This window comes from Heloderma suspectum, chromosome 10, assembly GCF_057233095.1.
Source record: "Heloderma suspectum isolate Gila_16-S chromosome 10, 16-S_ref, whole genome shotgun sequence".
Lineage (NCBI taxonomy): Eukaryota > Metazoa > Chordata > Lepidosauria > Squamata > Helodermatidae > Heloderma > Heloderma suspectum.
This window is the reverse complement of record NC_139467.1, coordinates 34895063-34910650: the sequence shown is the minus strand read 5'-3', so window position 1 is coordinate 34910650 and position 15588 is coordinate 34895063. Positions and strand designations below refer to the sequence as shown.

The 15588-nt window shown below is 43.3% G+C and overlaps 1 protein-coding gene across 4 annotated transcripts in view; it reads left to right on the top strand.

Annotated features, from left to right (window-relative positions):
• Positions 1 to 12811, top strand: part of NIPAL3 (NIPA like domain containing 3) — a 36695-nt gene extending 23884 nt beyond the window's left edge. For all 4 annotated transcript variants that reach the window (XM_084815903.1, XM_084815901.1, XM_084815904.1 and 1 more), the window contains 5 exons: positions 1450 to 1585; positions 3102 to 3190; positions 5801 to 5864; positions 9256 to 9350; positions 11257 to 12811. In XM_084815903.1, the coding sequence (XP_084672029.1) occupies positions 1450 to 1585; positions 3102 to 3190; positions 5801 to 5864; positions 9256 to 9350; positions 11257 to 11456 (584 nt within the window). In that variant the 3' untranslated portion in view covers positions 11457 to 12811. The remainder of the gene's footprint in view (positions 1 to 1449; positions 1586 to 3101; positions 3191 to 5800; positions 5865 to 9255; positions 9351 to 11256) is intronic.
• Positions 12812 to 15588: the final 2777 nt, after the last annotated feature.

Below are 15588 nucleotides of genomic sequence, written 5' to 3'. Positions count from 1 at the left end.
TAACTCAACATGGTGCAAAATGCAGCAGCCGGACTGATTTCTTGAGCCCGTTTTGCTGATCGTATATCCCAGTTCTTTTTCATCTTGGCTGGCTTCCAGTTTGTTTCTGGGAGCAATTCAAAGTGTTGGTTCTTACCTAATAAAGCCCAGTCTAAATGGTTTGGGACCAGGATATTTCAAAGACCACTGCTTCCCATGTCGCAATCAATATCAACATATGTGTCCCACCACTTTCAAGTTTGGACATGAGACGGGGCTTTTTCTTTTGTGGCCCCCAGGCTGTGGAACTAGAGATGTTCAGTTGAGCCCCTCTCTTTTAAGCTTCAGGTGAGCTAAGACCTTTTTATTTCACCAAGGTTTTATGATAGTTTAAAGTTTGGTCTCCCTGTTTTAAATGGAACTACTTTATCCTGCTCTTGGTTTTGATGTATGAAACTGATTTTAGTAATTTGAACTGTTTTTATTGTGCGTGCCTGTATTATGGGTAATATCCAAGTCGACGCAAACACTAATATAAATTGCAATGTGCTAGCATAAGCGACCTCTGACACAATGCCAATAGCCATAGCTGGTGTGATGGGTTTCCCTGGAAGCTTTGGCTAACGCTTATTGGCGCTGCGCTAGAGGTTGCTTATGCTAGTGCAACTTAAATTACATTACTGCTAGTGTCAATTTCTGGCCGGACCTTAAGATCATCGTCAGCGGCCCTCCTCCGTGAGCCCCTGCCCAAGGAAGTGAGGCGGGTGGCTACTAGGAGGAGGGCTTTTTCTGCTGTGGCATCCCGGCTCTGGAATGAGCTCCCTGGTGAGGTTTGCCTGGCACCTACATTGTATTCCTTTCGGCGCCAGGTGAAGACCTTTTTATTTTCCCAGGCCTTTTAGCTTTCTAAACTTTTAGCTTTGCTGTTTTAAATTTGTATTTTAAACTCCTGCACTGCTGCTAGGTTTTATTGTGGTTGTATTGTTATATTGTTTAATGTTCTGTATATTTTAAATTGTTTTATTGTGTGCTGTAATTTTTAATTTTTGTGAACCGCCCAGAGAGCTTCGGCTATTGGGCGGTATAGAAATAAATAAATAAATAAATAAATAAATAAATAAATAATTTGAAAACTGCCCACTGATATTTTTGTAAGTCACCTTCTGGGGGGGTTTTAAGGAAAAATCATTGGAATTACTTGTTACCAATAGCTTTGAGCTTTTAGATGCTGCCACTAAACATGAGAATTGTTGTTCATATGTAATCTATTGCGTGATCAGTATGCCTGGCCCTTTACAGCAAAACCTACAGGGGGAAATGAGAATGCGTTGCTGCCCTGAGGAGCTTACAAAGTAAATCTAGTTCCTGTTGGTAGGATTTGTGCAGTGCCGTTGCTCATTTGCTCGCGATGACTGTCATTTTCCTTGCTCTCTTAACCACGGGAGAATTGTTGGCTTCGCTGTTTTTCAGGTTCTGTGACGGTCATCACAGTGAAGGCGGTGGCAGGCATGATTGTGGTTTCGGTCCGAGGGAACTTGCAGCTGGGCTACCCTATTTTCTACATCATGGTGGTTTGCATGGTGGCGACAGCAGCCTTTCAGGCAACGTAAGTGGGTCAGAGCTTCCTTCCTCCCTTCCTTCCTTTTTCTAAAAAAATATATATTCTCCAGTTGCAGCTCACAACTGAATGTCAGCATAACTGAAATTTTAATTAAAATGAATTATACATTATGCAAACAGCCTCAGGGGGCAAAGCTAGGTAATTGTATTGTTTCTTGTTATTGCTGGCAGTTGGCAGAAGGTGGGCCCTTTTAGGAGCTGTTAAATTGTTTGCTGTTTTATAAAATGCTTTGGTGGCATTTTAAAGGATGCATTTGAACAACAGCTTCCCATGCCTGCACTTACATGCTGCAGCATAGAAGAACAGCCTGACCCAGCAGACAAAAACAACCAAGTCTGCCACTCTGACTCCCAACTCTGGCCAACCAGGTGCCCTCTGGGAAGCTTGCAAACAGGGCATTGGTGCCAGATCCAGGGTTTTGTGGGCTCTTGGGCCCCCTTCCCTCAGTGAGTCTGCCTTCTCACCGCCATGGTCACCAGCTGCTCCTCATCTTCTTTCTCATCATTGTTACATGCTTGCTTGACAGCAAGTCAGCTGTGGCATCTTCTGCTCCACCTTCTCACCATCACCGTTGGGGGCTCTTGTCTGGACTCCTGCTGGGATGTGGGCCCTTGGCAGGTGCCTGACCATGCCTACCCTTGATGCTGGCCCTGCAGGACATGATGATGGCCATGCCCTGTTGCTTCTCCCCATGGTTTATGTATCTCATGGTTTGCTGTCCTACCTAGGGTTTGTCTGGCAGACATTCGAACAAAACTGTTTGTTTCTCAATCCCTGGGTTGTTTGTTTCCCTCTTCCTTCACCCACTTCCTCCCTGTATCCCAAATGCTGTAGTATTGACATGTAGAGGGGCTAGGGTTTTGACTGCACTTGCCCACCTCCTCTGTATTCTGATGAAACAACCTATGGTTCTGGGTTTGCACATAACGACAACCCACGGTTTAAAAAACCCAGAGTTCACAAGTCAGCAACAAATCATGGTTTCTCTTTTCTGGGTTGTTCGTGGTTAACAATCCATGATTTGCTAGCACAGCTGGATTTGCACATCATGACAATCCAGAGTTCAACAACCCATGGATTAAGTTAACCTTAGATTAGTGTTGTGTGCAAACCAGGTCATTGCATCTGGACACAGAGACTCAATTTTTAGCTACCATCGTTCATAGCCATACATATGTTTCTTCTATCGAACTTCATCTCTCGTCATCGCTATTTGCCTCAGTTCTTCAGACTCCTCCTGAAAAAGTCAGTCCAAGCTTTACATCTTCCACAGTGAAAACTGACTGAAAGAATTCATTCAGTTTCTCTGCAATCTACTTATCCTCCTTTAGCCCATCTTTTAACTCCCTTGTCATCTAATGCTCCTATCGCCTCCCTAGACAGTGTCCTCCTTCTGATATATTTAAAGATTTTAAATTGTTGGTCTTAATGTTTTTAGTAATATGTCCCTCTTTTCTTTTCTGCATCGCTGTTTTAATTTGATTTTTTATTTTGACTGTAGGTTTTTAACCCAAGCCTCGCGGCTATATGACGCATCTCAGATTGCCAGCGCGGGCTACATCTTGTCCACCGCAATAGCAATTACAGCGGGTAAAATAAATACATTAAAATAATTCAAATAATGAGTGGAGCAGATCAACAAATTCCTGCAGCCTGAAATGGGCCTCCTTTCCCCATCCCACCTCAAAAGAGATAGAGGCTGGCGGGGGGCATTGTTGGGAGAGGATATCCCTGAGAGGAGTAGTTTCATTTCCCCAGTTAAGTTTCATTTCTTCAGGTTTGAAACAGTACTCTCAGTTTTGAGGGAGGAGGGTATATAAAGAGAGTGAAAGAGCCAGTAAGAGCAGTGTCAGGAAGACCAGAGCCTGAAGAGGGAGCAGGAAGAAGCACCCTGGAAAAGTCTAAGTACAACTAGGGTAAAGGAACTTGCATTTTGCAACTTTTATTTTCTCTTAATGCCTTTAGTATCACTCAGCTCTATTGTGTAAATACCTATAGTTGTGATTGCTTGATTTAAATTTACCAGTAAACTGCTGAGGTTAAACCCCAAGTGTCTGGTGTGTCGATCACCCCACGTCTACAGCCTAAACCCCATGTTATTGGGAAGGGGAAGTTTAAAAGAAGGAAGGTGGGACTCTTAGGTGGTGGGACGCAAGAGATCCTTAAGGAGTTGCTCAGGGGGGTCCAGGTCATAGGTGGAACCCTGACAGTGTGTTTTTCCCTCCATTTTGAAACTGCTTTGCCAATAAGATGAATATTTTAAACAATAATCCAGCCTACAGTTTTGCTGCATAGGAAATCTGCTCTGCTTGTTAGAGAGGGTCTTGGAAGATTGCCTGCTCCACTATATTCTATGTAGTGAAGAAGAAAAATATCTTGCTTAACCATGGCTTCAGGGTTTCCACCCCACCACAGCTCCCAATACTGTCCGTGCCCTATGAAAAGAATGGCCAGAATAAAGTGGGTTGTTTAACATAGATTACAGCAGGTCTTAATCTGAGCTTGGGTTCAGCCAGAGACCCATTTTACATGCTGCAGCTCAGTCTTGGATTTCCCAAATTTGCACAAATTCGCACTTGCAAAAATGCGCAAATCCCCCCAAAACACGCATTTTCAAGGTTTAGCCTATGGGGGAAAGGCACATTTTCAGCCTATATTTTGTAATGTTACGTATTTTTCTATGAATAAATTTGCGTAAGTTTCCAGAAAGTAAAAAAAAACCTATCCACAAGGCCGTGGAATCCCTGACACTCAGGAAAGGCCGGTCTATTGCAGAAGTCTGGGCACCACATTTCAAGAAGGATGCAGACAAACTGGAGAGGGTTCAGAGGAGGGCAGCAAAGATGATCAGGAGACTGGAAACAAAGCCCTATGAAGAGAGTCTGAAAGAACTCGGAATGTTCAGCCTTTAGAAGAGAAGACTGAGGGGAGATAGGATAGCGCTCTTCAAGTACTTGAAAGGTTGTCACAGAGAGGAAGGCCAGGATCTCTTATTGATCATCCCAGACATGGATTAATGGACAGGACATGGATTAATGGGCTTGAGTTACAGGAAGTCAGATTCTGGCTGAACATCAGGAAAAACGTCTTGACTGTTAGAGCAGTATGACAATGGAACCAATGACCTAGGGAGGTGGTGGGCTCTCCCACACTGGAAGCATTCAAGATGAAGCTGGACAGCCATCTGTCAGGGATGCTTTGATTTGGATACCTGCACCGAGCAGGGGGTTGGACTCAATGGTCTCATAGGCCCCTTCCAACCCTACTATTCTATGATTCTATGATCCACAGGTCAGATTCATAGAAATCTTAACTCATTTGACTCTGTTGCAGATTTCTCTGACATCCTTAGATAGAGATTATATTTATTTTATTTAGAACATTCAATGTACTTTGTTAAAAAGCCATCAACAATAACAACCCAAAACTTAAAACCAAAACCATGATACCTGCCCCAATGAGTTGACCATCTAAATTTTGCTGGTACCAGAGAGAACCAAGGTTTGTGAGGGAAGGGAGAAGTTAGGGTAAAGAGGGATGAATGAGACCAAATGCAGCTGCCTTAACTTGGGCTTGATTCCGGTTGGGGATGAGGTCTGAGGGGTTAAAGCAGAGATGGGGACTAGAGGGGAGTTCTTCCAGGTCAGAGGGTATGAGCTTGAGTCCCAGGACTTCCCCCTTCAAAGTGTAAGCCTGGACTAGAGTAATGTTTACATCCTTTCTAGCTGTGTCCTCTGGTGAGGGCCAAAATGAGTTCCAGGACTCTAGTCCCTGAGAATTGTGTGTGTGTTTCCTTCCTTCTTTGTTTTTGAAAATTGGTGGATCTTCTATGTGTGGAAGATTTTAAAGTTATTTGACTTCTAACACATTTTGTAATCTTTTGAGTTATTAGGGGTGCAATCCTATGCATATTTAGACAGGAAAAGGTCCTACAACTCCCAGCATTCTCCAGCCAGCCATGTTGGCTAGGGAATGCTGAGAGTTGTAGGACTTTTCTTGTCTAAACATATATAGGATTGCACCCTAAGTTATGATACAGTGGTTGTACTTTCTCTTTCATGCTTTAATTTTCTTAAATTAAAATTTTAAAACATTATTATGCCAATACAATCTCAGTGGACTTTGCCTAGCATTTGAGAAGGAGAATGCATTTGAAAAAGCTAAATGTCTTGTTTTCATTTGTTTTTCCTCTTGGGTCAGGTGCAACGTTCTACTTGGACTTCATTGGGGAAGACATACTCCACATTTGCATGTTTGGCTTGGGGTAAGCTTACAATTCTGTTTGTTTATTTATTATAGAATGTATAAACTCCTCCATGATGAGAAATAGCAGAGTGGTGTACAGCAGATTAAAACACAAAATAGAAAAAGTGACAGTAAACACAAATGCATCAGCTTTAATGAGCTTCCGCCACTCATTAAAAACATGGTTGTTCATGCAGGCATTTGGGGTGGGTTAGGGTATTTTTAGAAATATGATGTTTTAATGTGGAATTTTATTGTTTTAAACTGTTGTATTATTGTACATCGCCCAGAGTGGCCAGGTGACTGCCCAGAGTGGCCGGGTGACCGCCAAGATGGACGATCAAGAAATTTAATTAATAAATAAATAAATCAGTAAAACAGTGGCTGGAATTTAATCATCAGTCAACAAATGCTTGCCTGCAAAGAAAGGTCTTTGGCAAACAACAAAAAACCTGTAGAATTATCTCCCCTTTGAAGTACGTCAGGCCTCAACGTTGGCATGTTTTAAGGTGCAATCTTAAAAATCTTAGAAAGAGAAAAGTCCTACAACTCCCAGCATGGCTGGCTGGGGCAGGCTGGGAGTTGTAGGACTTTGTTCATGCCTTAGCATGCATAGCATTGAGCCCTTAGGTGTTAATTGAAAACGTATTTGTTTGCTCTGGCTTTCCCCCAGCTTCTGTTTTTGTTTTCTTTTGAAAACTGCTTTGGCTTCGGTAAATGAGAAGCAGTGTTTGTTTGGTTATTTATTTTATTTGTTACATTTATATCCCACCTTTCCTCCAAGGAGCCCAAAGCAGTGTACACACAATCCTCCTCCTCTCCATTTTATCTTCACAATAACCCTGTGAGGTAGGTGAGGCCGAGAGTCAGTGACTGGCCAAACGTCACCCAATGAGCTTCACAGCCGAGTGGGGACTAGAACCCGAGTCATCCCAGTCCAATACTCTAACCACTACACTACACTGTTAATAAATAAATAATAAATATTAATCTTGGTCGGAAGGGCATTCCATAAAATGGGAGCCCACACACTAAAAGCCCTGCTCCTGGTGGTTTCCAAGTGGATCTCCAAGCCACATGCGACCACCAGGCGTGCCTCTTCAGACGACCTCAGTGATTGGGCAGGATGGTAAGGGGGAAGGCATGTGCTCAGGTATGTACCTATGTAGTGCAATGTGCTAATTGTTCTTGAACACTGCTTCTGTGGCTATGTTTCTACACCATCCGAAAATTTCCCAGCTATCCCAGTTCGTAGTTCATCAAAGCCTTCGCACTTTGCCTTAGTCCCACATCAGCAGGCAGAGCAAACGTGAGGCTGCTCCTGCTTGCGCTGTTTGGTGCTTTGAAATCATAAACTAGGGGTTGGGGGACTGTCTTCAACACCAAATCCAAGACCAGTTCAGGCAGAGAGAGACTGTTGGGCATGCGGTGGTCAGTTATGCCACTGGAATCCCTAAAGCCCAATGCCAGATACAATCATGATGGTTACTTTTGTCTGACTCTGAAATAAGATGTCATAACACAGTTTGCAGAGAAAAATCAGATCTAACGAAAGGTTTAACTTAACTCACTACGTTTATTGAAACATTCAAAGTGTCTCTTAATGTCAGTGTCTCTTAATCCCTTCGTGGTTTGCTTACAGGCCGTATGTTACTGGCATAGCATTGTAGTTTGGCCTGCACCTGTGTACAGAGACTTTTGTGTGTGTTCATGTTTCATTTTGCTCCAATGTGCAATTAATTATGTTTATTTAATTTTACTTGACATTTTTTATATTAAAAATGAAACTATAGTACATTGTTATAGAAGATAGCCTAATTCTTTAAAAAAAAAAAAACACACGCTTTATGGACATAAATGAACTCCAGACTTTGAACAGTAGTGAAAACTGCTGATATTCCTGGAATCTGAGTGTCAAGAGCTTTCCAATGTAGCGTGTTTCATGAGAATCGGTCAACAGAAAGGCAGTCAAAAAGGGAAGACTGCCTAACTCCCGACTTTGAATTATAGATATAAGAGAAAACATTTTTGTTGTTCTTCACAAATAAAAAGTACTGAAAAGAAAGCCAGAATTTCATCATTTTGTCCTAAGCATCTTTATTTCCTGGAACAAGCCTTTATGCTTGTGAAGATAGCCTTGAAAGCATAATGGGATTTGCCCACTGCTGTCCAGAAACCAGAAAGGCTGTCCAGCTGCTTGGCTGAGAAGCTCCACTCCCTAGAGCAGGGGTGGCCAACTTTAGGCCTGGGGTCCGAATCCAGCCGTCTGGAGTTCTCCAGACAGCCACACCTCCTTCTCCGGGCCCCACCCCCATTCCCCAACTACTGATGGTTGGTTTCCCCACTTTTGTGCAGTTTTTTTCCCCATTCTAAAAGGTCGATTTCCCCTCCCCGCAATTCTAAACCTGGTCGAAGGCTTTCTTACTGGCAATAAGAGCTTTAGCGTGCAATCCTGTGCCTGTTTAGACAGAAAAAAGTTCTACAACTCTGGCTGGGGAATGCTGGGAGTTGTAGGCCTTTTTTCTGTCTAAACGGATGCAGAATGGCACCTTAAAGCTACAGTATGCTGGTATATCTGGCCCCACCCATTTTGCCTGTGGCCCCGCCCATTTTGCCTTCAGCCCCGCCCACCACTGGAATGAGGCCCCCAAGAGCCTCTCCAAAATTGAATTTGGCCCTCGAGCTGAAAGAGGGTCTTCACCCCTGCCTTGGGGACCAAACCTGGTTCTTGTTGCTAGGTAGCTCACTCCTTTGGAGGGGGCTATTTCACCTGTGGCCATTTCACAGAACCTTTAAAGAGCAGCAGCAACATGAAATGGTCATGTTTATATCATCCTTCCTCCTCCTTCCATGGTGCTTGCATCAGTCACCACTGCCTATAATAAATAAACAAATCATCTTGCTATGTTCCTAGTACCTTAATTTTATCATTGTCACCAGCCTTGGAAGTTTAGGTAGAATGGCCAGAGCACAACTGTTTGAGTCAATACTAAGATCTCAGTAGGATTTCCTATGGGTGGGGCAGAAGTCTTCAGCCCCATGCCTAGTGAAACCAGAATTATATGCAGGTTGTAGAATTCTGATCTTGTTGCAGGACTCTTAGTGTTTTATTTTTGGGCTGTCTACAAACAGCTCTTGCACAGTGGGATTTTTCTGTCACAGTAATGAACTCTCTTATGGATGCATCTGGAATTGTTTACTATATTGCTTTATCTTATGAACTGCGTTGGTGTGTAGGAAAACTGAACAGCTTTCTTCCTGTGTGTGTTTTTAAAAGGATCCTGAAAGCAAATGACTCGCACTCCATGAGGTCAAGTTGTTTTGTCTCTCAGCTGTCAACCACTTCCTCTCCTCCTCCTGTTATTTCACAAAATCATTTTTTCTCTCCTCTCTCTCTCTTTTCTTTTCAGGTGCATCATCGCATTCTTAGGTGTCTTCTTGATCACCAGAAACAAGAGGAAATCTATCTTTTTCGAACCGTACATCTCCATGGACGCTATGCCAAGTAATGCTATAAATCCTTCCTTTTTTAATGAGTTGGTTGAAACAGTTTTTAAAATGTCAACACATACCCAGACACACACTTGCCCTCAGTTTGACTGCCACGAATTGCCATAGGCATTACAAGGGGCAAGACCAGTTTTCAAAATGGTTACCCCGAATGAAACTCAGCTTTCCGGCTCTGAGGAGATGCGGAACACTTGGATATATATTATCTATCTAGATATTAATATCCCCCATCTCTTCTGCACGTGTGCATGTAGAGACATAAAATTTCCAGAAATTTGAGGCCATGGGAAAAAAACTGGTGGTTTTTTTCCTGGGTTGGGGGGAATGGAATTTTTGAAAAATTGAAAAATGAGCCATGCTTATTTTTTAGCGCTCTTTACACATCTAAGATCACTTTGTTGCTTTAAGACATCCTTCCCCAACCTGGTGCCCTCCAGATGTTTTGGACTTCAGCTTCCATCAGCCTCAGGCAGCATGGCCAATGGTCAGGAGTGCTGGGCACTGTAGTCCAAAACATCCAGAGGGCACCAGGTTGTGGGGGGATGATTTAGGAACATAAAGCAGCCTTTCTGTTCCTAAAGTTATTTTATGTATGACTTAGTTTGCTCAGAAAATTATCATATTTTAAAATGTTTAAAAGTAAACTCAGTAAATTTGTAACATCTGAATGGAGTAGTACTATAATAAATGACTGCTACCACATCAGAAACACAGGACTTTATAGAACAAAACCCGAGCTGTCAAGAATGCACATTTACTGTCAAGAATGTGCAGTGGTGATTCTACTCACATGTTGGGAAACTGAGCATAAATGTCAATAATCTTAATAAGGAATGAAAGAAATAACTATGCTGGGAATCTTACAGAGAGGATTAAAAAAAACATTGTTCCCCATGGCTTCATTATTTCCAGACATTTTACATCTCTAGTCTTTCTATAAAAGTGTTCCTATTACATAGTTTTTAGAAATCATTTTGTGGGAAGTAAAGGCTGGGTAACAATATATAAATACTGTGTCTTAAATTCCACAAGAAAATATTTCATAATCCAAATCCAGATGGGCTTAGGCTGAGAGGGATAAATTAACCCAAAGTCACCCAATGACCTTCATGGCTGAGTGGAGATTTGAACCTGGCCTTTCCCAATCCTGTTCCAGTACTCTAAGCCTACCAGCTGCCTTCAGAAGGAACTTCTGTTGTTATAACTACAGTTGCCTATAACTAAAGTTTCTGGATAATGCACACACACACACAAAATGACATACACTTCCACACACTCCTTTTATATGTTGCATAACTTGTATTTTTATTTTCATTATGTATTGAGCTTCTACTTAGGCTGTTTTAATGTAGATGTTCCATAAGCATATCAGTTATAGACTAAGTTTTCTAATTAGTAAATTCCTTTGTTTCTTTAATGATTTTTATTTATTATTATGTACATTCTTCTTTTTGTTGCCTTAATTTACCTGTGAAGGCTGTTTTGTCATGCTGGGTGCCTGTGGGCATCCAGCTTGCTATGGCTTATCTTGTCATGCGAATCCAGGCAGCAAGGATTGTTTGAGGGTTAGACAGTCTTCAAATAACCCTAAAACAAGCTATAAGTTATTTGGGGGTTGTCTAACCCACAAACAACCTCTGCCTCCTGGGTTTGCACAACATGATAAACCACAGCGAGCTAGGTGCCTAAGGGATGCCATGCAGAAATGGCACCTGCAGGCACCTGGCACAGCCCCCACGGGTAAATTAACCCACGGTGAGCTGCCATGTTTTCGAACCAGGTCACTGTATAAAGCAAATACATGTGATTGTGTAGATTGGGGCTGGAGAGAGAGAGCGATTTCGCTCCCCCCACCCCCCTGCAACATTTGAATCCTGTTTTTGTTTCTTTCTTGTCTGTAGGCATGCAGAATTTGCATGACAATGGAACTGTGGTTCAGCCTGATCTCAAAACTTCCTTTTCCTATGGTGCCCTGGAGAGCAACGACACCATCTCAGAGATCTACGCTCCTGCTACATTAACAATTGTCCAGGAGGAACATGGTTCCAAAGGAGCATCGCTGCCTCCATACCGGGTCATGGAGCATAGCAAACGGGAGTGAATGCCCTTTCAGGGACTGGCATGACATCTCCACATTTGTGGTCTTATTTATTTATCTCTCTCTCCTTTTGCTCCACTAAGACAAAATGTGAGCTCAAGTATGAATTCAATAAGTATCAAACAATAACATGAACAACTGAACTGTGTTAATAAAGAGCCTCGTACTTGTGTATTTGTATACACGCTCCTCGTAAGCCAAATCATGCCAGGATGCGAGCAGCTACATCAAAGAAAATGCAGAGGTCATTCTGGTGGCTATAATATTGCTGGCCAAACAGCAGGCACAAACGGGTGATTTTAGACTCTGTTCCCTTGATAGAACAGCCCCTTTAGGGCCAGTTAGCACATGGCTCCAGTGTGCAGACCATTGGTGGGCAATTTGTAGCCCTCCAGATGTTTTGTCCTACCATGATCCCGCGCCATTGGCTAGGACTGATGGGAAATGTAGGCCAAAGCATCTGGAGGACCACAGGTTGCCCAGCCTTAGTGTAGACTATGTGGGGAACAGGCAGAGTCCTGGGTTCATGCCCCCCTCTTCTCCACTTCTCTTTGCATGTGAAGCAGAGCTTTCACAGTAAACTGCTGTTTAAATAGCAAACATGGTCCACCTCCCGCTTTTTAACACAAAGAGAGAACTTGCAGAGCTCTGAGGTTTGAAGATATCAAATAAGCCTGAAACCATTCTGGCTCCCACCATTTATCTCACAGGACAGCAGTTCAGACCTCTCCTAAAAATACATAATTTCAGCTCTCTCCAGTGGCTGCCACTGCTGCAGGACTTTCTGCATTTCCCCCTCTCCTCAGGACTGCTTGATAACAGGATAACATCTCCCGAGTCCCAATCACACTCAAATCTGGCACAGATAGACTCTGCTTCAAGATATAAGTATATGTATGTATGTATGTATGTATATGCATATGTATTAATGAAATGAAATAACATATTCTAGGAGATTTTCAGTTGGTGTTCCCCAAACCCAAATTTAATGTTTTCCCTTTCCACAGCTGGCCAGAAAGGATTAGTGCAATTCAATGCATTAATATAATGTGCTGCATGTTCTGCCTTGTATATACATGCTATATGTTAATCTCAAGTGAAATCCGTGCTATTGGTTGTCCACATCATAACTTTTCCAAATGGCTCAGTGTTCTGTCTGATGATACCCATTGAAGTGGATGGGGCAACATGATTATCAAAGGCACTTGTGAATCAGGGACCCAGCGCTTTTGAGTTGGAGCACTCAGTAGGTCAGTGAAGCCCGCGTTGCACTGTGATTGTTTTGCAGTCTCCAGGCTGCGAGAACATTGTGAAGCTAGAAAACCTGGATATCCCAAAGACTTTGAACAGTTCTTCTCATATCTGTTGTTGTTTGATGTATGCACTTTAACTGCCCTTCCTTTCCACATATGCTGTACTGTGATACCTTCAGATTAGAATCACCACCTCTATCCATGTGTCTGAGGCCTGGTCTGCACATTCAGCAGAATGAGGTGGTATAACAGCTTTCCCCAACCTGGCACCCTCCATAGGTATGGGACTCCAAGTCCCATCACTCCCAGCTAGCTCTGGACCACCTCTGGGGGGTGCCAGCTTGGAGATGGCCATGGTATAGAATACTGCCAGTTAGAGATTGCATTTGGATGCTCCCGTATGAGGCAAAAACTCCCTGCAGATAGAATAATTGGCACAGAAGGGACTAGGCTGGATATAAACTCTCATTGATTTGTTTGTGGTGTGCGATTTGTTTGATTTGATTTTTTAAAATTTGCAGGGAGTACTTGCATGGGGGAACTTTCAAAAATGCTGCCGCCCCTTTGGTCTGAAGTAGTACCATCCTTTCCACTACCACATTCTACTGCATGGGTAGAGAAAGTCTAACTGGTTTTCAGCAAGGAATTAAAGGTGCAATCTTACACAAGTTTAAACAGAAAATAAGTCCTACAACTCCCAGCATTTCCCAGCCAGCCATGCTGGCTGGGAAATGCTAGGAGTTGTAGGATTTTTTTTCTGTCTAAACATGCATAGGATTACTCCCTAAAAGGTGTGGTGTTTGTAAATTTGTATCCCATTTCTCAGTCCTCTTGTGGCTCTTGGTAGCCGATGGATTTTGATCTAGGCTTCTTGACAGAATTAAGACCTATGTAACTTGTTTCTTCAAGTTGCAGATTAGAATTGCTCCCTGGATCCTGAGAGTCAGATGCTCATGGAAATCAATAGGCTAAGTTAATTGCAACCTGTAATAGTTGTGAAAATGGATCAGTGTGTATGTGCATGCGTGGATTGCTTCTTCTAATGAATTTGCAAACACTGTTGGAAGTTTCACGAACCTGGCAGTAGTTCAGTTCTGATGCAAGATGGGACCTTCAAGTGATCCTTTCTGTTTCATCCACCTTACCATGCAGGCTCATTTTACGACAGGCTGCTCCTCAAGTTCATCACACGAGTGAGAACATGGAGTCACAAGTTCTTCCATTTTCAGCTCAGGAAGTAGCTGGAGGATTTGTGGGCTCCAAACAGATGTCATTGGCTCTCCTGTAGTTTGTTTCCTTTGCTAATGCCAGAGTGCTGCTTTTGAGCTCGGGCCATCTTACCATAGGGGAATGCTTCAGGGGGTAAACTGGATCAGCTGTGGGTCTGGAACTAGAAAACCAGCTGGATGCTCCTTTCAGCATTCCAGCAACTTGAGGGATGCTGATTGTTGTTTCTACCACTGTTGCCTTTCAGGCAGTTAATACATTCACTTTTAATTACACAATCAACTTGAAAGCAGATACTAGTCTCATAAAAATAGGGTGTTGCTGTTAGGAGTGTTAAGCTCTAAAAAAAAGGTAAAGGTGTCCCCAACCAGTCGTGTCCGACTCTAGGGTGTGGTGCTCATCCCCGTTTCTAAGCCGAAGAGCCAGCGCTGTCCGAAGACGCTTCCGTGGTCATGTGGCCGGCATGACTGAACACCAAGGTGCACGGAACGCTGTTACCTTTCCCGCCGAGGCAGTACCTATTTATCTACTTGCAATTTCTTGCTTTCGAACTGCTAGGTTGGCAGAAGCTGGGACTGAAGACGGGAGCTCACTCCGTCACGCGGTACTCGGGTCTCGAACTGCTGACCTGCCGACCTTCCAGTCTGCAGTTCAGCGTCTTAACCACTAAGCCACCGCGGCCCCTCTAGCCACCGCGGCCCCTCTAAGCCACCGCGGCCCCTCTAAGCTCTACACAGCTGCATTAAACTTTCGATTCTTTTAATTTAGAGAAACAAAAATTAGATCTTTATCTATGGCATACTTTGCTTTCATGGATCTCTTTTGCCACAATGCATTGTGTACTTCTGGAAGTGTTACATTAGTATTAGACGAATACTTTGGGAACAGGAATCTTATTAAGTTACTTGTAAATGTTGACCTCACATCATTGTTTTGAGGAACCCCCACAAAGTCCATTTCGTTCATTTGTGAAATAATGCAAAGTGTTTTGTTCATTAAAGAGCTAGCTACGTCACAGAGGAGATGAGGGCGTGTGGGGGAGGAATGGACCTTTGTTGCCTTTTGATCATTAATGCAAGAGGTTGTTTAGTAACGGTACAAGGGTACTGTAGTCCTCTGTGCTGTATAACCACAAAATGGCAATCGTGTTCTTAAACTGCCTGATCCAACCTCAGTTATTCATCATTTGGTTTCAAGCCCCAAGTGACAGAATATGGCCCTCTTGTGTTGATTGATCCAACTTCTTTGTTTTTTATTATTTCTGAAGTGGTCTTTATTGAGTGCCATTTTTTGTTAAAAAGGCAGGGTATACATCAAATAATTAAGTGCGCAGTCCTATTGAGATAGTCAGCAGCCTCTGAAGTCGGAGGCTGCCAAGTATCCAGTGCAGGGTGGCCGTAGCATGGAGGTGATCCTTGCCTCTGTGCTCCAGCCACCCTGCATTTTTGGCTACAGAGCCAATTGTGGCCATCTAGCTGTGGCTTAGGCCTCATGGCACGTAAGAAGCTGTGTAACGTGGTTCGCGTAGTCTCCTTCCCTCCCCTGGGACCACCCCCTTTCCCTGTCTCTGCACCCCGTTTCCAAGTGTGGAGACGTAGCCGGCACGGAGAGAACCACGCCAGTAATGAGGGGGAGGGGAGCGTGGTTTCTGGGAA